The sequence below is a fragment of the Saimiri boliviensis genome, chromosome X (genome assembly GCF_048565385.1).
Source record: "Saimiri boliviensis isolate mSaiBol1 chromosome X, mSaiBol1.pri, whole genome shotgun sequence".
Lineage (NCBI taxonomy): Eukaryota > Metazoa > Chordata > Mammalia > Primates > Cebidae > Saimiri > Saimiri boliviensis.
The window spans coordinates 27938596-27962471 of record NC_133470.1 but is presented as its reverse complement, the minus strand read 5'-3'; the positions used below and the strand labels follow the sequence as shown (position 1 = coordinate 27962471).

General features: G+C 40.0%; 1 protein-coding gene across 1 annotated transcript; it reads left to right on the top strand.

Moving 5' to 3' along the window:
* The first annotated feature begins 4669 nt into the window (after nt 1–4669).
* Nucleotides 4670–5221, top strand: FTHL17 (ferritin heavy chain like 17). The gene has a single exon (XM_003924065.1). It carries the CDS (start codon nt 4670–4672, stop codon nt 5219–5221), a length of 552 nt encoding a protein of 183 aa, XP_003924114.1.
* Nucleotides 5222–23876: the final 18655 nt, after the last annotated feature.

Here is a 23876-nt window from a genome sequence, read left to right as displayed (position 1 = left end):
ATTATTATTTTAGCCCGAGACTATCTTAAGTCAGGTTCTTTATTTCTCCCATCAGCTCCATTGATCCTCTAGCTTGAAGGAATGTCTAGCTGCACACCAGTTTCTGGGACCCCATAAATTTCTTAGGCTATGCATTAAACCTGAGCCAAAGAATACTTGTTCTTTGTAGTAATGTTTGCAGAAGGCCTAAGCTGAGAATGGTCCTACTGCATCCAGGGGGCAAAATCTATAACAGGGAAATAAAGGTGCCTCTTAATTATCTACCCTGAAGAGAGGGAGCCAAGAGAGTAAATACCTCAACTTCACTCCTCCCCTGCCCTCCCATATCCTGCCAGTGCCTCTCATTGGCTGAATCCAACTAGTAGTCAGAGAGCACAAGGGGCGTAGGGATGCAGTACATACAGGTCAGCCTCCCATTCCCAGTGTGCCGAGTAAGATGGAGAAGGATAGAGAGCAGTCTTAGAGAGGCATATGGAGATCATCTAGCACACTGAATAGAAGTGGAAAGTTACAACCTTAGAAACAATTTCTATTCAACTAATGAATATCAGCCATCTACTTACACAAAATCAATACATACAATGGTCATGTTTTAATTCTGAGGGTTTTCCTTTGCTTCTCAATATAGTGATTCTTTTCCCCCCAAAATCAGAACAGCATGGAATTAGAAACTGGAAGGAGCTTTTTCTTTCTTAGAATATGGTACGGATGTGAGTGTTGAACATGCCTCTTTAGTGTCCAACCAAATAGGAGCCACCATTATACTACAGTCTTTGTGCTAAAAAGTTGTTCCATAGTAGAGCCAAGAAGAATGCATTAGAGCTTCCCTACATCTGATCACCAGCTGGAAAGAAACTTCTATGGAAGATAGAGCCCACGGCCCAGTCCTGGATACTCCATACTCTTAGTATCTGTAGATTCGGACACCCCTTCCAGGGGTATGATTCAGGCAGCATAAAAGTGCTGATGAGAGAATCCCTCATTTTGGCTCCAAAGGCTCAGGTTCCTACCTCTTTTCCAGGGTTAACTTTACTCAGACCATGAACCTCAGCCTGTCAAGTTCCCATGTGAGACAGTCAACCTTCCACACCTCAAATCTCTGTTAACCACATTCTCTGCCCGGAAACTCTCATCACTTCCCCGGTTCTCAGCTGGTCCCAGTTTCCTACAGAGCTTCACTGGTTGCCCCTACTTCCTCCCCAGTTTGTGTCAGGCCAGTCTCAGCCCCACAGTGGCTACAGTGTTCTACTGGTGAGGTACCTCTGTGGCCTGCTCCCTAGATATCCACTTCCTCTGCTAGTTTCCACTGGTCTCCTACAACCCTGGAGAACGCCCTGCCTCCTTCTCCTCAGAAATGCTATCTTTCCACAGTCCATATTCCAGTCAGGAATTCTATACCCTTAGGTCCTAAGTAATTTTCCAGAATCATATCTCAGGTGAGCTACCCATAAAAGTGCTCACTTTACCAAGTCAACTCCCATGGCCTTCAATTGTGTTCCTGGTCTAGTAGGGATTGATATGGGGACTGCTAAAGAATAATTAAGGGAAAAAGTAAAATCAGATTTCTTAAATAATTATAAAATATATGTATAAAACATTTAAACTTATTAATTAATGAGGAAACCAGTAAGATGTTACAAATGGTTCAAAAGAGAATTCAAAAAACCACACATATCTAGGCAATAAAGAATGTTGAAATAAAAAAATGTACAAATAAGTGCAAAATGAATCAAAGATCAATTGCATTCCAGACATTTATTTGCATCTCTGTGGACAAGAATCTTTGCATTATTAATTTTCTACAATCTGAAGAGTCAGAATACAACTCAAAGTCAATGAAAGGTGGAGATAACCCAGAAAGGTACTCTAAAAAGTATACCCAGGAAATTGTTTTGGCTGATTTAAAAACTTTCACAATTTTTTTGTGATAGAAGAAAGGCCTCTTCCCTTTCCCACAGAAAACTACATCTAGTGTAACAGCACAAGCATTGTCTGTGATGTGAGAACAGGTATTTTTGCTTGTGGAGTCCAATATATGTGTCCTCCTTATCTCAAAATCTTGATAAGACACAGAGGGCTCCTCACTCTCAGACCGTTACTGCTCAAAATGTGGTCTGGCATCACCTGAGATGTTTAGAAATTCTGATTTGGGGCCGCAGAATAAATCAAAATCTTTATTTTTAAAGGTCCTGGGCATAAATAAAAGATATCCTATGTTTATGGATTAGAAGAATTAATATTATTAAGATATCAATATTCCCACAAATGACCTACAGGTTTAATGTAATCCCTATACAAATCCCAGCTGGCTTTAAAAAAAAAAAAAAGAAATTGACAAGTGTATCCTAAAATTCATATGGAAATTAAAAGGACCCAGAATAGCCAAAGCAATCCTGCAGAAGAACAGAGTTGGAGGACTACAATTCCCAAATTCAAAACTTATTACAAAACTACAGTAATCAAGCCAGTGTTGTACACACATCAGTTTAGACACATAGAGTGACAGAATAGAATTGGGAGTCCAGAAATAAACTCATACATCTATGGTCAACTGATTTTTGACAAGTATGCCAAGATCATCTATTGGAGAAAAAATGGTCTTCTCCACAGATGGTGCTAGAACAACTGGATGGTGCTGGAACAACACATAAAGAACCACAGATGGTGCTAGAACAACACACAAAGGAATGAAATTGGACAATGATCTCACATCATATACAAATATTAACAAAATGATTTAGAAACTTAAATGTAGGCCCAGTGTTGTGGCTCACACCTGTAATCCCAGCACTTTGGGAGGCCAATCTGGGCAGATCACAAGGTCAAGAGATCAAGACCATCCTGGCCAACATGATGAAACCCCGTCTTTACTAAAAATGCAAAAAAATTAGCTGGGTTTGGTCATGCGTGCCTGTAGTCCCAGCTAGTTGGGAGGCTGAGGCAGGAGAATCGCTTGACCCTGGGAGGCAGAGGTTGCAGTGACCCGAGATCTCACCACTGCACTCCAGCCTGGTCACAAAGCAAGACTCTGGAAAGGGACAAACAGAAACAAAGAAAGAGAAAGAGAGAGAGAGAGAGAGAGAGAGAGAGAGAGAGAGAAGGTGAGGTGGGGGGGAGAGAGAGAGAGAGGAAGGAAGGATGGCAGGGAGAGAGAGAAAGAGAGAAACTTAAAACGGGGCATAAATGTTTATGACCTTGAATTAGGCAATAATTTCTCAGATAGGACACTAAAAGCATAAGTGACAAGAGAAAAACAGAAAAATTGAACATCATAATTAAAAACTTTTGTGGTTCAAAGGACACCATTAAGAAAGTGAAAAAAAAAAAACACAGAATGAGAGAAAATATTTGCAAATTATATACCTGAAAAAAGGCTCAAACCCATAATGTATACAAAACTCTTAAAACTCAACAATACAAATAACCGAATTTTAAAATGGGCAAATGACTTGAACAGAGATTTCTCCAAGGAAGATATACAAAGAGCTATAAAGAGATGCTCAACGTCATTAGTCATTAGGGAAATGCAAATCAAAACCACAGTGAGATACCAGTTTCATCTACTAAAACAACAACGACAACGAGAGTGTTGGAACCTTCATACATTGTTAGTGGACATGTAAAATGATGAGGGCACTTTGGAAAATAGTCTAGCAGTTCCTCAAATGGTTAAACAGAGACTTAATATGTGACCCGGCAATTCTACTCCCAGGTATATACCCAAGGGAATTGAAAACATATGTCTGTTATGAAAATGCTCATAGCTGCATTAGTCATAATAGTCACAAAATGGAAGCAACCCAAATGCCCATCAACTGATAAACAGGTAAATAAAATGTGGTATAGCCATACAATGGAATATAATTCAGCCATAAAAAAAGATAAAAGTTAAAGATATGCTAAATGAAAGAAGCCATCTACAAAAGGCTGCAAATAGCACGATTTCATTTGTTTGAAATGTCCAGAATAAGTAAACCTCTAGAAATAGAAAGTTCATTTGTGGCTGCTGGGACTGTGAGGGAGGCAAGATGGGCAGTAACTACTCATGAGTAAGGAATTTCATTTTGTAATAAGGTACTGCTGTCGGCCTAAAGCAGTTACTTTTTTTTTTTTTTTTTTTTTTTGAGATGGAGTCTTAGTCACCAGGCTGGAGTGCAGTGGCACAACCTCGGCCCACTGCAACCTCTGCCTCCAGGGTTCAAGCGATTCTTCTGCTTCAGCCTCGTAAGTAGCTGGGACCACAGGCACGTGCCACCAGGCCAGCAATTTTTTTATTTTTAGTAGAGATGGGGTTTCACCATGTTGGCCAGGATGGTCTCGGTCTGTCGACCTCATGATCTGCCCACCTTGGCCTCCCAAAGCGCTGGGATTACAGACATGTGCCACTATCCCCGGCCTAGAGCAGTTATTTGTTAAAGATGGTCTTGAAATGTTCAGCGCCAAATACCATAGATTTCAGAGAGAACTCAGTGCTCGTGCGCCGCACCCCTCCCCCCACCGACAGAGCGTGTGCGTGCCTAAGGGTTGCCACTGCCCACTTCCGGTTCCATCACTTCCGGTTCTGTGACGCACTCGCTAGTCACCATCCGCCATTTGCTGCCGACTCTGCCGCTGCCCTTGCTACCACACCGACTTCGCCCGTGTGCTCGCTGCACCCGTGCCACTCACCATGGCCACCGGCCCACCTCCGCAAGTACTCCCGAACTATGACAACAACTGCGAGGATGCCGTCAACAGCCACATCAAGCTGGAGCTCTACGCCTCCTACGTGTACCTGTCCATGGCTGTCTACTTCAACCAGGACGACGTGGCCCTGAAGAACTTCCACCGTTACTTCCTGTGCCTGTCAGATGACAAGATAGAGTGTGCCCAGAAGCTGGTGAGGCTGCAGAAAGAGCGTGGCGGCTTCATCTGCCTTCACGACATCACGAAGCCAGAGCGCCAAGGCTGGGAGAGCGGGCTCAAGGCCATGGAGTGCGCCTTCAATCTAGAAAAGACCATCAACCAGAGCCTGCTGGAGCTGTACCAACTGGCCACCGAGAAGGGTGATTCTCAGCTGTGCGACTTCCTGGAGAGCCACTACCTGCACGAGCAAGTCAAGGCCATCAAAGAGCTGGCTGACTACGTGAGCAACCTGCGTAAGATATGTTCCCCGGAAGGTGGCCTGGCTGAGTACCTGTTCGACAAGCTCACCCTGAGCGGCCGTGTCAGAGACACCTGAGCCCAGAAGAGCCCCACAGCCATGGGGTACCTTCCCTAGGTCGGGCCTTCAGGCCAGACCTGAATGCCACCCTTGGACAATGTTCTCTTCAGTTTTTCCTCGGTTTTACTATTGTTAGCAATAAAGTTATCTGGTTCTCAAAGCAATACAGGTGTCCAGTTGATGTGTGCCTGCAACTCTCACCTTTTAGGAATCCGGGCACATCCCCATGCAACTTTAAAGTAGGTATCCAGCAGTCTCTCCAACCACCACCCACCCCTGCTCCATCTGCATGCAGCTCAGGATCTGCAAGGGTATAGGGGAATGGTATTCTGTGGGCCTCTGGAAAACACAGTCGTCTTCCCTTTGTAAACTATCCCGGTATGTGGTGTGGCATGGGGTGGGACTGGCAGTCTTGGGCCCTGGTGACTGTGGGGTGTATGCGCATGATAAAGTGTAAAACATGGTCCAGAATTCATCATAGCAGTTGCATCTGGGGAAGAAGTGAAGAGAATGGGATTGGGCACAGATTAAAATAAACAAAGGGGTGTTCAAATTTACATGAAAACTTTGGTTACTAAAATATGCCAGTGTTAACGTTTGTTGATTCTGAGTAGCAAGTGAGGGCTCTGGGTGACGGCATGGCAGGATTCCTCTTTGGCAAGCTCACCCTAGGGGACAGTTATCATGGGAGCCCTAAGCTGGCTTCCCCATAGCCAAGGGGCTGACAAACTAAAATGGCACTTTGCAAGTCCAAGTCTTTTTGTTTACATTATCGTACTTTTGTTTTTACAAGAATCTCAGGAAGAAGGACGGACAAGTATCGTCTCTTTACTAGTGACAAAAAGGGGGGCCATACAGGCAAGAAGTTGTGGAATTTGGACATAAACTTTGATCTGATGCCATGTTCCTTTTTCTTTCTGTTACCCTGCAAGTGTATCAACGGGTTAAAGAAGGTTGTGTGGGTAGGCTGGGAATCTAGCCAAATAACCAGCCCTGGGAGGGAAATCTCCCAACACTCTTAAAGACAGCCCCGATCACTGTAGTCTCTCTCCTAATTACAGGTGTGCCTTCCAGTCTAGGGTGGGGACAGCTTCTCAACCTCTGCCAAAATCCTTCTTATATGAAAGAGGCCTTCAGAATAAGCAACAGACTATATGAAGTAGGAGGGCACCTTACAGGAAGGCAGCCAACACCTGTACACCTGCATCCCTCTGTTCAGGTTCTCTCCACAAAACAGACAGTAACGCTGTTGCCTGAGTTGGCACTGAATACCTAGGAAGGCCTTAGGGCTGGAAATCCCCAAACAGTGCACCATCCATCTCTCTACATGTCTTTACTGTGAGTGGCTTCTCTTCAAGCACAACAGATAAATGGGGGTGGCTACAAAACACACATGCTCTATCTGCAAATCTCACTTATCTCAAAGCCTGGACAGAGAAACCCAGTCTACTTACCATGTGTAGTGTACTATCGTCTCCATATTGCCTGTTGTGGTCTCTTTACTGAAATCTACAGCTGACACCAGATTGGTTTCCTCTTGGCCACAGGGTCCCCTCTTCACCCCATTTTTCCATTTCCTGTGATTCAGAGAGACCCCAGGATAATGCAGAGAAGTCCACTTAGAACTACATCCTTTTATTTTACCTGAAAAGGCAGGATTTCCTCACCTACAAGACTCAGAGAGAATTGTGATTACACTCAGCACCTATCACATGCCACTATTTGTAGTGTCATATTTCACAGCTTTTCTTTCAGGATCCCTGGCTGGGAAGTCTAGGTAAAGCGGCAGCTTAATTGTCTCTATTCTTGTTCCACTGCAAGAAAAACATGAATGTTCTAAATCCCCTCCTTTTGGTTCAGTTTTAGGGTCCACAGTCTTTTGAATATGTGGGGCAACGGTGGAAAACCTAAGAGACATTTAGACCAAGCAGGCCCCACTAGCACTTTTCAACGTCTTGACCTTGTCCGTTGCTGCAAGTCTCATTTTCTCACCCTCCCTTGCCGCCTTCCTCTTAAAAGGAGCGAGCAAACTTCTTACAGGTGGGCCACATTCCCACATACACACAGCCTTCCTAATCCTTTGATAGCCTGACTTTTAATACTAACGAGTGAGTTGTGCCTCAGTCTTCCAGCCCTGCAAAATACCACCCTGAGACATATAACTGATGCTTGTCAGTCATTCATTGTGCTCTGTTGCTTGAGGGAGTGATGGCCGAAAGAGCGGCTGCTGCTATGGGCACCAAAGTCTCAGATGATGATAGTATTGGGACAGACTGAGGGAAAATGGTAAAATTGATAACGTTATCTCAGGCTCAAACACAGATTCAAATTAACTGTGTTGAATAATTTACCACTGGGGGGAAAACCCTCACTTTATCACAAAGGAAATTTCTTAATAGATGGTTGTCACTGACAACTTGTACTTCATTTTCCAGAAAAAGGAAAAGTATTTTTTTTCTTAGAAATGTGTGTGACAAGCAGTACAAAGCACCCATTAATTTCTCCTGAATCTTCTCTACTCTGGAAATCTGCTCTACATTTCTGATTTTTAAATTCTCATTTTCCTTTTCATTTACCAGCAATTACAGTTTCTTTGCACAAGCCTGAGAGACGTATCTAATCAAGTATTTAGTAGAGGAAAGCATTATCTGTAACCTTGAAAGTGATACTATGCTTCAGATTTTAAAATAACAATTTGATGTAGCTGTTATTGTTGTTTTAATTGCAGTCCTCAGTTCAGTTTCAGAGAGATATTGATGGAGAATTTGCCTCAGGAAAGCTGAAGGGAAAGGTGAAATGAGAGAAACCATATTAGCAAAGTGTGAGGACACCTAGAAGGTAAAAGGAAAGAAATGTACACCTTGATTCACTAGTCAGGGGAGCTGTAGGAATGGGATGAGGTACAGTAAGAAAGGAAAGTACTAACAGCTATCGTATTTTTAGGAATCCTGTGACTGCTTGGTTTGGGTTAGGTTATGAGTAGTAACAAAGACCAGAAAAGCAGAGTCTTATAAAAGATAGGTTTTCCTTTTCATGTATAAAACAAGTATACATATTATAAAAGAAGTATACATATGTAAAAGAAGTATTCAGAAAACTGAACTGTTTTCTCCCATACTTCTTTTATACATGGAAGAGCTTTCAATCAGATTTCACAGATTTCAAGAGGCACGTTGTTTTCTTTACATTTTAACATATTTGAAATTGGGATGTATCTTATCATCACTGTTGGCCATACCTGTCATTGCCTGAGGATGCGCTGCAAAACTAAACAAAGTGGTATCATTGGCTGTCAAAAAATCCTGGAGATAGTAGATGTGTACCCTTTTAAAAAATACTGCATTACCAACATGCTTGATGGCACAGAAGATGATATTAAGAGATATCAATGTTTCTGAGTACAGAAGTGATTCAGAAGTGTTGAAATTTGAATCTGAAGTTCTAGCAGTACTTGAAACAATTTATTTAGCACATAGTTTCCTTTTTATGTGTACACATAAGAATGATTCAATAACAAAAGTCTGTGCTTAAATAAGTGGAAAAGAGATTTTCCAGTAACTGTAAATTTAAAAATCTAAGGGATAAGAAAACACTGTGTTCTAATTTAACTGGTAGTACTTGCTTTGTTTGTGGTACATAGAATAATGGTGTGCCTTAAATTGTGTTTCATTAGATAAAATACATTATCTTATTGTTCCACTGAACAGGGCTTCCAGTCCAGATGTGGTTTCATGATCCACATAGCTATTACAGCTCCAACGATTACACTAGCATATCAGGAAGGAGAAAGACAAAACATACATATATGTAGGAGTGAGAGAAGATCAGGTCATTTATTGGAAGCAAGGAAAAGACTGTACATAAGTGTAATGGAGGATTGTTCTTTGAGTTAAGGGCTAGTTGCTTACTGTGATCTCTGGTGATTCAGGGGGACAATGTCATGGGAACATTTATTTTCCTTCTAAACCAAAGGATCGAACAGAAGGCCCCAGGCCAGATTCATCTACAGACGTGTTTTGCTTGGGCTAATGATTTTTTAATAAACTTTTTATTTTGGAATAATTTAAAAATTTCCATTTAAATTGCAAAGATGTACAATTTCTGCATATCTGTTCCCCAGTTTGCTGTAATGTTAACATCTTACAGAACCCATGGTATACTTGTCAAACATAAATTAAAATTGGCACATTGCTATTAACTAAACCTCACACTGCATTCAGATTTCACAAGTTTTTTCACTGATGTTCTTTTCCTGTTCCAAGTTCCAATCCAGGTTTCTACATTGCATTTAATTGTCATGCCTTCTTGGTGTCCTCTGTCTCAGTCTTTCCTTATGATTCACAGCCTTCACAGCTTTGAAGGCTACTACTGATCATGTATTTTGTGGAATGTTTCTCAATTTGGATTTGTCAGGTACTGCTCTCATGATTAGACTGAGATTCTGTGTTTTGGGGAAAAATACCACTTCACCTCTGGAGTGTATTTCTCATCACATCATATCTTTCAGGCTACATGACATGAACATGACTTATCGTTGGCAGTGTTAATCTTCATCGCTTGGTTAGAGTGGTAATGGCGAGTTTTCTCCACTTAAAGTTGCTATTTTTCATCTTTCTGAACTCTGTTCTTTAAAGTGAGTCAAGTCCAGTTCACCCTCAAAAGGATAGGAGGAAGAGCACTGCCTGGATGGACAGAGTACTTACCTATAATATTTGGAATTCTTCTGTAAGAAAGATTTATATCTTCTCTCTGATTTATTCAATTATTTATTTATCTCACTATGGATTCATAGATATTTATTTAGTACTTTGTGTTATAATCCAGAACTACGTTATTAATTTTGTTCCTCAAACTGTTGCATATTTGGCCAGTTGGAGATCTTTCAGTTGGCTCCTGTGTTCCTTTGACATAGTCTCACCTTCTGTGGGTATGTGTGCAGCGTTTCCTTACTTTCTAGCACTACAATATGCTCTAGACTCATGATGCATTTTCCCTGCCCCAGCTTTAGAATTAACCATTTCCAGAGTCCTTGTCCCTTTTATTAGATAAATCATATTTAGTAACAAACATCTTAACAAGCCAATGAATTAAAACTTTTTAAATTTTAATTGGCACATAATTGTGTATATGGGGTACAATATGTTTGGATATGCATATACTTTGTGTAATGATCAAATCAGGATAATTACATATCCATCATCTCAAACATTTATGAATTATTTGTGATGAGAACATTCATCTTCTCTTCTAGCTATTTTGAGATATGCAATACCTTATCATTGACTACAGTCTCCCTACTGTGCAATAAGACACCACAACTAATTCTTCCTTTCTAATTCTAACTTCCCATCTCCTTTTTCTCCTGCTGTCTCCAGTCTCTGTCAACCACTACCTCCTTACTGTTTCTATGAGATCAACTTTTTAAGATTCCACATGCATGAGAACATACAGCATTTGTATTTCTGTCCCTGACTTATTTCACTTAACATAATGTCCTCCAGGTTCACCTATGCTGTTGCAAATGACAGGATTTCATTGTTCCTGTGGCTGAGTAGTTTTCTATTGTGTGTATATACCACATTTTCTTTATCCATTCATCTGTCATTGGATACTTAGGTTAATTCCATATCCTGGCTATTCTGAATATGCTGCAATGAACAGGAGAGCACAGATAACTCTCTGACATACTAGTTCATTTCCTTTAGATATATACCCAGTAGTACTATCGCTGAATTATATGGAAATTCTATTCTTAATTTTTTTGAGGAACCTTCCACTGTTTTCCATCATGGCTGTACTAATTTACATACCTACCAACAATACACAAAATTTCCCTTTTCTCCACATCCTTAACACTTGTTATCTTTTGTCTTTTTGAGAATAGTCATTTTAACTGGAGTGAGTTAATATCTCACTGGGGTTTTGACTTGCATTTTCCTGATGATTAGTGATTAGGTTTTTTTTGTTTGTTTTTTGGGTTTTGTTTTTTGGATTTTTTGTTTGTTTGTTTGGTTGGTTGGTTTGCTTTCATTTTTGTTGTTTTTGTGTAGGGGAGGTATTTTTTTTTTAGCATTTTTTTTTTTTTTTTTTTTTTTTTTTTTTTTTTTGCTCACAACTGGTTTGGCTATCCAGGGGTCTTTTCTGGTTCCATACAGATTTTTAAGATATTTTTTCTACTTCTGTAAAGAATGTTATTGGTTTTTTGACAGGGATTACACTGAATCTGTAGATCACTTTGGGTAGTATAAACATTTCAGCAATAATAGTCCTTCCAATCCATGAACATGAAATATCTTTTTATTTGTGTCCTCTTCAATTACTTTTATCAGTGTTTTAGAGTTTGCAGTAATCTTTCAATTACATGGTTAAATTTATTCCTAGCTGTCTTGTTTTTAGCTATTGTAAATGGGATTGTTTTCTTGATTTCTCTTTAGATAGTTCACTACTAGCAGATGGAAACACTACTGATTTTTGTATGTTGATTTTTGTATACTGAAACTTTACTTTCTGTGTACTTGTAAAGTTTCCAAAGTTCTTCTTGTTATTTAAGTCTAGTTTTATATCATTGCTGTCAGAAAAGATACTTGATATAACTTCTATCTTCTTATGTTTGCTATAACTTGTTTTGTGGATAATGAACTTTTAATTGGGAAAGTTCTCATAAAATTATGTATTTCTGGCTCCTTTTGAAAATACTATCTGGCCACAATGGGCCCTGTTCCCATGGGAACCTTCATATGGAACTGAGTTTCAGCTGCCACCTTAAAGCATACATATTCTGTAATTCACCACAGTACATGCCATTTAAGCAATGTAACTTAGGTAGCCCAAAGTATACTGTGGCAATAAAATACCTTTTTATTGATTTAAATTACCTGCTGGGCCCTGCAGTCACTCACTTTTTTCTTGCTATACTTAGACTTTCTGTCCCAGGTACCATGGTGAGTGAAGGAGTCAGCAACTTCTTATACATCCTTAGCCCCAGAAAAAGGCTGACCCTTTGGGTTGATGGGCCCTTCTGTCTGTGGGCCTCTCGTTGTATTTGGGATGTTACAACTGGGTCCTTGGTCTCTTTGCCTTTGTTGCTTAGGAGTTAGAAGAGCTCACATTATAGTTTGGTTTGCAAGTGTCTCTGTCAGTTTCTCATCCCCTTTTTGGCCAAAGTGTCAGTTTCTTTAATTTTTGGTCACTCCTTGTCATGCCTGGAAATTACCTTGATATTTCTGTAGCCTTCAAATACACTGCCAGACAGGATGTACAGGGAATCACAAACCAGTAGGCTCATAGATCAAATGAAGACCCTCACTTCACATTGCTTATTAAATGATTTGGAATATACAGTGAGAAATAAGCAAAAAGGAAAGTGAGGAGAAGAGAGGATGCTAGCAGGATGGAAGGGCGATGCGGCCTAAATGCCATGTCAGAAAATGTCTACTCTCTGTTTTTTGCTTTAGCTTTGCCCACTGACTGTATGTTTATGAAGACCAGCAATGAAGACAGCTAAAGTCAACACATGTCTGCTCTAACAGACAGACCCAGGGGCAAACGCTCCTGGGCACAACTGTAACTCACTGGTCACCTGCTAAGCAGGTGTTTTAATTCAGTGTTTGAGAGAGAGGTCATATGGGAGCAGGTAACTATTACCAATGGGCAGGAGATCTAAGGATGTGCCAACTGTCATGAATATTTGGTTTCTACCAGTTCTTTCTATCCCTTCGTATTCAGCACACATATATTCTGCCTACTTTATCCATGTCTAATTTGTTTCACAAGAATTATCTACACTTAGTTTCACTTATCCCCCTTATTTTTCTTATCTATTGCAGAATTGAGTATTCTTAAATTGTAATCAACATTTTCCTATGCAAACATATTCTAATCTGTTCTTCAGGCATAAACTGTCCTGGCAGGTGCCATGAATCTTTTGTAGGGCATTGTTGATGTGGTTTCTGTCATGGCTCTGCTTTCTAGAATTTTGGTAAGCTATCCTGAAAATCATCTAGAAGCCCTCTCAGGGACATATCCAGTTCACAATAAAAATTGTCATGACCCCATTTTCTTTAAGAACCATGATTCCTCAGTTTCTATTTCCCCTAAGAAATCATTTGCCTCTGTGATCTGGAAAAGACAGAAACACAGTCTTCCTAAAAAGGAGCATATCTGACTAGTCCTCTCACCTTTGTTTTGAGTCTGATACATGTAGTGGATTATTAAGTGCAAGAGGCCCTTGAAGAAAGAGAAGTAGGAGTATGTGGTAAACTCCGTAGGTTGAGAATACATGGAAAGTGAAAGCATGTATATAGCAGGTATAGATGTGGAAGCAAGAAGTGTCAAGAAACCTTGTGGAAATACATTGCATATCTATTATGAGAAAAAAACAGGAAGCAGCATAGGATTGGTGAAATGTGGGACCTACCTGAAAATACAGTATTAATCAGTTATTAAAATTAAGTTTCCTCAGACAAATATGGTCTTGCCCATTAGGAAAGCAGATCAAGGAATGGCTCAGGGCCAATGACTCCAGGGACCATTAAGTAGTAAAAAGCTCATCCCAGCTCTTAGAAAGGAGAACCACCATATGTTCCCTGGTGAAGACAAGCTGTAGACGTCACAACCAAACAACTGAGCTACCTTCTCTCACAATTCGTTCTGAAAGGGTCCTAAACAGAATTTCCTCTGATCACAGACAACCTCCACTTCTCCATTAAAAGATTCCCAAGAGAAACCTACTGGGAAAAAAGAATCTGCTAGAAAAGGTAAAAATGAAAACTGGAGGCCTCAGGTGTCTGGGGTCTGTTCCTACTCTGGAGGGTCTTGACAAACTTCCTTGCTTAGAGTTAATCTAAAATGAAGTCCTTTGATGTAGAAGAGTTGCTTGCGTAGAATTCAATGCTGCCAAAATAGGGCAGGATTCCTGATACGACAATTAACAGCAGACTCAAGAACATTGGGTGAGGGCTTTAATGCATCAAAATAACTGGATTTCAGGGCCCTCTGATATTTGCAGTAAATCCCGCACACGAGTTTCACTATTATCTGTCAACTGACATCTTATTGAAAATGAAGATGTCATAAGGAAGGAGTTTGCTGAAGAAGAGGAAGGGGAGTTTTCCCCTGAACAAATCAGGAAAACACACTGTACCTAACCTGATCTCTTCCTGGTCCAAGAGGGAGAATGATCTCCCTGTAAGTGATAGCTCCAGGAAAAGAAGTTTGAGAGAAAAGGAAAATGCCACACTTATCTATGATGTTAGGGAGAGAAGTGAAGACTTGAAAGCGGCAGGACGATGGAGAGTCCAAAAATAATTATAATCATTATGGTCCAACCCATAAAGTTATTAAGGTTGGCAGAAATGCAGGCTCTGTCTGGATTTCCCTTATTAAAAAATGTGAGAAACCCACATTGAATAAAGCAACCTTAATATCGAGAAAATGATTTGCTTTTTCCTCCACTCACTCTTCAAGTCTGTGAATGTGTATGGAAAACATAAGGTAAAGTGAAGGTGTATGGATCAAAAAGCGGAGGTGTGGATCATTCTATAAAAGATGCTTAGCTTGGCTGAAACTTGTGAGAGAGGAAGAGTTGGCCAGACAGATGTGGAGGTGAAAAAAGTAAGAGACAGACTTCCACATCAGGACTTGTGAGAATTGAGGAGGAAGGTGAGAGAGAGGGTTCATCTGGCATGAAGGAAAGAAGTGTAACTCAAGGTGAGATGATAAAAGGGAGATATGGAAGAAGGGCTCATATTAAAATTAATGGTATAGTTTTTATGTTGGACTAAAAGGCCATTCAGAGAAAGCAGCACATTTAGATTGGGGCTTCAGAAGCGGGTTGTCAAATCCCTTGCTGGAGATCTCCTGGGATAATGAGGGTGCCCAGTGACAGACACTTGGGATGAATGCGAAAATGTGAAACTAATGACTCTGCTTGAAGATGCAGGAAAAGCGTTCTCTCTAATCAGGCATGTGACATCAAAAAATTCTGAATTAGGCCTCGCTGTCCTTCTTGTTTTTAAACTGGAGTTTGACTATTGTTTTAATTTGCTGCTTCAGAAGAATACAAGCCCAGATATCAGGATGTCAGAGTGCTAGAAGAACATCAAAGCCGCCGGTGGTGCCAGCATAAGTGTTTTAGAGCAACATCAAAGAAATGCAGGGCTCGTATCCTTCCTTTCAGAGAAAGAACATCAGACTCAGTTCTGGAAGCTCTTACCTCCCTTGAAAAACTGTTCACTGCTTTTGTCAGAAGTTTGGAGAAGGAAGTTTACTGGCAACCCCTGAAGTTTAGAAAATGCCAATTTACCTTAACCAGAGAATCTTTCCCAGGGGATGCATGTGTGTCAGAACAGAATTAGGAACAATGGCAAGGTTATACAGCATAGTATTCACACATTTCACTATTCAACTAACAAAATAGGGCAACCTCTACCCAAATCTCCACATCATAGGTACATGTGAGGAGGGGTCCCCAGACACTCTTCAACCACCCCAAACTGTCAGCCTCACCATCACTGTCTGCCTTGCAGTCAAAATCCTCATCTCATATTGCCTTTTATTTTTTTGCTTATATCCATCACTACAAAAGCCACTCCCCTTTATACAAAGTTTCCCAAGACATACCTCACCCTCCATGCTGTAATTCCCATAAAAATATGCACCTCCCCTTTTCTGTCCCTTCTCTTACCTCTCCCCAGCTTTTGAAATGCTTCCCTGTGCTATTTGGAACTCATGATCCATTACCAGGTTATCAACTTCTCTTTTGAACAGACCTTTCACCTTCTTGTTTTAAACTCAATCTAGAATTCTCCTAAGGACATTGCTTCCAGTGCACCCTCTCCAGTGATGATCATCCTCTCTACAGTATCACTGGGCCTGAAGGTAAGGTTGGAAACCCTCTTTTCCTTGTTGATGTTTCCATGTCATTCTTGCTCCTGTTTCTCCTCCCTTAAAATCTCCAGTTTAGAATCGAATGCCATGATATTATGCTCCCCTCCATCCTTTCTTGTTATTTTCTAGAGACTCCAACCCCATATTTGTTGATGATCTTAGCTCCTGGCTAATGGTAATCTTTAATATCTGCTGTGTTCTAATTCCTGGTCATTTCAATATCCATATAGATGATCCATCCACAACCTGGCCTTTTAGTCCCTTGATCTGTTCTCATGATCTCATTCTCCAGTCTACTCAGCCGCTCGCTGCTATGGTCATATCATAGACCTTGTCACTTGGGATAACTGCAGTGTTTCCATAATCTCTATCTTATGCATCAGACCCTCTGAACACCACCTCCTCTTTCTGTAGTTCATTATCTCTGGAGTCCTAGTTCATTCTCTCTAGAGTCCTGATGCTCAAAATTCTATAGTCCCCCTGGGGAACCCAATCAATTGGTCCACAACATTTTTGCTGTGCCTGAAGTCTTGAGCTCCTCTATTTGCTCAAGTTAAATCCCATAGTAAATGATGATTATCATTTCTTTCACACATTTCCACCTCACCTGACCTGCTTTGTTGTACTTGTTTGGCAAAATCCCTAACCTGATTAAATATATTTTGTTCCTATAGCACACCTGCACCCACACAGCTGAACGTGGCTGGAGAAACACCCAGCCATTCTGACTGAACACACTTAATGAGTATGACTCATAAGTGGGCCTTTCGTGCTGCCAACATATTTTCCTATTCCATTTACTCTCCTACTCTCCCTGTTCATCATTCATACATTCTCCTCTGTATTGGTTAGCCTGCCATCCGAATACATAGTACAGATTGAGCATCCAAAATCTGAAAATTCAAAATCTGAAACACTCCAAAATTTGAAACTTGTTGAGCACTGACATGACACTCAAATGAAATGCTCACTGGAGCATTTCAGATATATGAAACATTGCTTGTTCCAAGCATTTTGGATAAGAGATACTTGTCCTGTAGTTTAAAGCAGTAATCATTTTATTTGCTCATGATTTTGTGGGTCAATAATTTTGTGGGTTTGAATGTTGGGTAGTTGATCTACTAGATTTGTATCTACCTGTTATCAACCGTGTGGCTGTGGTTACCTGATGATTCAAATGGGGCTAACTGGTCTAAGATGGCAAAGGGTGCTTGCTGTTGGCTAGGTAACATGTCTCCAGGTTGTCAGCTTGGGTTTCCTCAAATGCTGGTTGGAGAGTTCCCAGAGATGAGCATTTTATATTCCTCTGGTTACATCATATCTGCTAACGTCCTATTAGCTAAAGCAAATTACATGGTTAAGCTGAGAATCAGTATGGGAGAGGAGTAAAAAGGACTGATGCACTGTGAGTTACTACCGGAACAATCTACTACTTCTCCCAACCTCTAACCACTTGCACCTTCTCCCAAACCCTCCTCACTCTCAACTAGTAACCTTGCATTTTATTTTCATTGAAAAGAAGTTGAAACTCTATGAATTTCCACAGACTTTCACCTACCACCATACCTTCCCACCCACCAACATCTGGATATATTTACTCTACCTCCTCTCCTGTTACTCGATGAAACCTGTAGGCCCCTATCTAAGTCTAACCTCTCAATTTTTGCCCTAGAGTTCCTCTTGTCTACCTAAGGACATTGCTTCTGTTTCTCATCTGAAGTCATTTGCACTGATACAGCCATCTGGTGGCTTGAATGGGTTGCTTGCTCTACGACGGCCTCACTCCTTTTTCGGCATCATCATTTTCTCTCTCCTTGGACCATTCTCTTTAGAGAGAAAAACAAAAAAACAAAAACAGGATTCTTTTTAACCCTATCCTAAAATATTACTCTAATACCCCTCTGAACTAATCTTCATGCTAAACTCCTTAAAGTGCTCTCTGTATTCACAGTGCCCATTTTCTCTCATTCCAACTCCTCTTAAACCCATGCCCATTAGGTATTCATGTCCATAACTCCATAAAAATTCTCTTTGTCCTAGACTCCAATTTTCTCCACACTGATAAATACAAAGGTTAATTGTTAGTTCTCATCTTACTTGAACACTTTTTTTTTTTTTTTTTTTTTTTTTGGAGATAGGGTCTCACTCTGTCACCCAGACACGACACCATCTCACCTCACTGTAGCATCAACCTCCCAGGCTCAAGCAATCCTCCCACCTCACCCTCCCAAAGGGACTACAGGTGTGAACTACCATGCCCAGCCTTACCTGAACACTTTATTGAGGTGACCTTCAGGATATTTCACTCTCCCAGTTTTATTTCTATCCCTCTGATGTCTTTCTCAGGTCTGCCTAATGTTCCTCCATTCTTCTCATCTTCCTGACATCTTAGTGTTGGAATGTCCCAAGGCTCAGTTATTTATATACTTTTTTTTTGTTGAGACAAGGTCTCCCTCTGTCACCCAGGCTAGAGTGCAGTGGTGCAATCTTGACACACTGCAACCTCCGCCTCTTGGATTCAAGTGATCCTTCTAGCCCAGCCTCCCCAGTAGCTGGGACTATGGGCGTGCACCACCACGCCTGGCTAATTTTTGTATTTTTAGTAGGCATAGGGTTTTACCATGTTGGCCAGGCTGGTCTCTAGCTCCTGACCTCAAGTGACCTGCCCATCTTGGCCGCCCAAAGTACTGAGATTACAGGTGTGAGCCACCACACCTAGCCTTATATACACATTTTTAGTAGACAGATGACACTGTATGCTTTTATCATGCACAACATGACATTTTGAAGTATATATGCTTTGTAGAATGGCTATATCTAGCTAATTAACAAACGTATTACTTCACATACTTATCATTTTTTGTGGTGATAGCAGATAACATCTGCTCTTTACATTTTTAATAGTACAACATATCATCATTAACTAGACATTTTGCTATACAATAAATCTCTTGCAGTTTATTTTTTCTATCTAAATGTAATTATGGACCAACATCCTCCGGTCTCCTTTACTCCCTAACAACTCCAGCCTCTGGTATCTGGTAACTATTATACTCTCTATTTCTATGAGACCAAGTTTTTTTTTTTTTGTTTTGTTTTGTTGTTGTTTGTTTTTTTAAGCTACCACATGAATGAGATCATGCAATATTTATCTTTCTATACCTGGCTTATTTCACTTACCATAATGTCCTCCAGTTTCATCCATGTTGTTGCAAATGACAGGATTTCATTCTTTTTATGGCTGAATAGTATTCCATTGTGTATATGTACCACATTTTCTTTATCCACTGATGGGCATTTATACTTTTCTATCTCCACTGCATAATGTACTCCTTTGGTGATCTTATCAAACTCATGGATTTAAGATGTGCTGTATGTGTTGAGTATTCCAAATTTATATCTCTAGTCTGCTTATCTCTCCTGAACTCCAGACCCATATATATAATACCTACTTGAATATCTACTACTAGACATCTTAAAATTAATACCTACTTGAATATCTACTACTAGACATCTTAAAATTAATGTGCCACAAAGATCTTGATCCAAGGGTACGCACTTTCACTTTTTTTTTTTTTTTTTTTTTTTTTTTTTGAGGCAGAGTTTCGCTCTTGTTACCCAGGCTGGAGTGCAATGGCACGATCTCGGCTCACTGCAACCTCCGCCTCCTGGGTTCAGGCAATTCTCCTGCCTCAGCCTCCTGGGTAGCTGGGATTACAGGCACGCACCACCATGCCCAGCTAATTTTTTGTATTTTTAGTAGAGACGGGGTTTCACCATGTTGACCAGGATGGTCTCGATCTCTTGACCTCGTGATCCACCCGTCTCGGCCTCCCAAAGTGCTGGGATTATAGGCGTGAGCCACCGCGCCCAGCCCACACTTTCACTTTTAAGATGAACAAGTTCTGGGAATCTAACATATAGCATGGGTAGTGATGGATGTGTAAAGTAATTTGATCGTGGTCATTATTACACAATGCATATGTAATATCAATTCACCACATCATACACCTTGAATATATGCAATCCTTATTTTTCAAGTAATTATTTTAAAATAAAAAAGACAAAAGAATGAAAAAACCCAGAAAGGAAAATGTCTAAAACAGACAAATCAGTGTATAACAGAACAAGCATATTATATAGATTTGTGAAGATAACTTCCAGAAAAAACATCTAAAAGAGGTTTTCTTTGGGAATCATGATTAGAAGAGAAGTACAAGTAGGGGCAAAGTTTGTCATTTTTAATGGTATGTAAATATAAACAAAGTATATACATATATATGCACATATACTATACCTCTATGGTATTATGACTTTTAAATAAACTGTGGGTTTTTTTAATTAAAAATTAATGTAATTGACTATATTTTCCCAAAGATGTTACATCAAATCATGGGGGGGGGTGGGTAGAAATGTACCACATAGAATTTCTCGTATTTTTCCACAAACCTTCTTCATCTCAAATTAATAGCAATTTCCAATTTTTCACAACAAAAGCCACAAAGTCATCTTTAATTCCTCTCTTTCTCATGTATCTGACATCCAAATTATCAATTAATCTTAAGCAATATGTACCCAGATTCTGACCCCTTGTCACAACCTCCATTGCTACCACCCATATTCAATCTACCACCACTTCCCACCCAGGCTATCACCACAGGCTCTTAATTGATCTCCCTGGTTTTTCCCTGGTACTATACAGACTATTTTCAATATAGCAGCCAGACTGAGCTTTAAAAACAGAAGTCAAAACAGAAGTCGAATCATGTCACTCTCTGTCACAATGGTCCTCATACATTGGGCCTACCCCATGCCCCCCCCATCCTGTTTCTTCTGCCCTTATTTCCTTCTACTGCCCTCCTTGTTCACTTGGCTCCAGCAATATTGCTCTATTTATCATTAGTAAAGTACCTCAAGACTACTACCTTCTTAGGATTTTTCTATGTGGTTTCCTCTGTCTGGAACATGGTAGCAGTTTTGTTGTATAGAAAAGCAATCTAAAACATAATGGAGTAAAACAACAATTAATTATTACTTCTCATGATTCTCTGGGTTGACTGGATAGTTCTCATCAACCAGTTTGGCTGAGGCTGAAAGGTCCAGGACTGCAGTCAGCAAACTACAGGCTACTAGCCAAATCTGGTGTGCTACCTCTTTCTGTAAGTAAAATTTTATTGGCACACATTGATGTCCATTTGTTTATATATGATCGATGAATGCTTTTATATTAGGACAGCAGTGGTTTGATGTTGATAGGGCAATGGGAATGAATTGGCAATGTGTTTCTCATCATCTAACAGTGTAACCCAGGCTTGTTCACATAATAGTGGTCACAGATTTTGGAGGAGAGAGGGAGAGGGAGAGAGAAAACATCACAGCACATAATATATCTCAAGTCTCTGCTTGGATCATAATTGCTATTGTCTCACTAGTCAAAGTAGGTCACATGACTAAATCTAGAATCAGTGTGAATGGGGCTACAGAAGGACATGGATATAGGAATGGCAATGTTTGTGTCCATTTTTGCAAACAATCTACCATAAATACTCTTATTTTCTGACGTGTTACCTCACCTCCTTCAGTTCTATGCCCAACTATCACTTTCTCAGTGAGCCTTCCTCATTAAGCTCTCTCTTTCTGCATCCTATCCCACTTTCCTATTTCATTTTCCTTGGTAACATCCATCACTTTCTAACCTATTCTATTTTTTACTTTTTATTTTGTTCATTGTGTGTCTTCTCCTTCTGGAATATAAACTCCATGTGGGCAGGGATTTTGGTCTGCTTTTTCTGCTATCTTTTCTCAAGTGCCTCTAACACTGCTTGGAATAGGAAATTAAAAAAAATATTTTGAATGAATGAATTAATTACTGGTCTAATGCTACTCAGAATTTGAATCAGGAGCAGTCCGTGCTTGCCATGATAGTATTATTGATGTTTAGATCTAGAGTCCATCGGTTATCCTTCTTGACATAACCTGATAGTATTATTTTGGAATAATACTTGCATGAAGCACTTTGAAAATAAAAAAAAAACTTAAGAACAAAATTACTATTGCTTAGATTTTTATACCTTACATAAGTTTGATGACTTAAGTGAGTCTATAACTTACTCAAAACCTAACAGTCACAAATTATTATATTTAACTCTCCTAAATGGACCAAGACACTACAATACCTATTTGAGGATAATAGTATCTTGGAGGAGAGTTCTGTTTCTAAACAAAGCTCTGATCACATTGCACATACCCCCCTTCAAACTTTTTGGGATCTTTTCTGCCTGCAGGATAAAGTCCTTCAAAGTCAGTAGTCATTTTGCCTTTCTAGTACCATACACTTTTTATCAAGTTAACCAGGTCTTGAAGAAAGGACATAATTCTGAAAAAGGTAATATGAGGAGTGGAAGAGATTCTAGGAAACAACCAGAATGTGAGACTTTTTTAGGAACAAGTTGTGGAGCAATTTGGCTGGTATGGAAGAGCTATACGATACAGTACAATATAGTGGGCTACAGAAAAATGCATGGGAAGTACCTTGTTTCAAATTATTACATGATTGAGCCCCATGTCAACCAAATGTCAAAAAAAACAATACGTGAAACTGGACTAGTTTGACAATATGATGCACTTTTGGTATGCATTTGGGTTCCTATATTTACTCCTTTTACTGAACTACATTGTATTTTTCATTCTAATTTCTGTATAACTTTAAGATATTGAAATCACTGTGCCAATAGATTTTCTGGTTGTGATAGTAATAGTTTCATCAAGAGTAGGATTCCGGCCTTGTTGGATTGTTGATCTACTATTATGTCTCTATTGCACCACTCCCTCAGTGGTTATTTATACTTCATCTATGGTTCCCAGACATTAACAAGAAAGAAAGGTCTTGAAACTTAAGGGAGTTTAGAGGGAGAGCCCTCTATATCTTGTGAAACAGACAAGGTCACTGCTTTGTCAACCTTTCTTACAAGAGTTCAGTGATAACAGCCAAATTAGAGCTCTGGTCAACTGCAGCTGACGATGGGCTCTGTTGATGGGTGCCCTTGGCTAGACTTGAAAATGATGTCCTGAGAAATGATTACTCTTCTGCTCGATAACCCAAAGATGTATCCATTAAAGGGTGAGCAGAAAGGAGGAATAAAGGTGTAAATGTAGCCTCTTGATCCATCCACATATTAGACCTCTTACTCTCTGTCATGATCCCTAGGATATTTCTCAAACTCCCTCCTGTGTAAGGCTTTTTATTCCAGTGCAGTTTTAGAGATGCCTAGTCCTTGATTGTCAAAGTTCTTGTAATCTTAGAAAAACATCCTCACATATGTAGACCAATGAACAATTCTAAAAATAAAAAGTCACATAGAGAAACTTCTGAGTACGCACTATTTATTCATGCATCCATAATTATTTACAAGGACTTCATTTTGCCAGGTTGTGGGCTAGATGCTAGCTGCTCTGCCTTCAAGATGTTCAGACCAACATTAAAACTGATATTTAAGCGCAGTGACAGGATTAAATGCACACAGAGAAATAGAATGTTACCTAGATCTGGGTGTTCTGGAAACTTTCTCAGGTGTGATGATACCTAAAAGGAATTTTGATGATTGAATAGGGGATGTTGAGGAGAAAGGATGGGGTAACACACTGCAGGCAGAGAGAATGCTGTGGGTCATAAAGGACCTTGTCATGTTCAAGGTCAAGTGGTGGGGAAGGATACGACTGACAGTAAGAGGAAGAAAGGATGTGAGGAAAGACGCAAGATAGTTAAAAAATGTGGCAGCTCAACTAC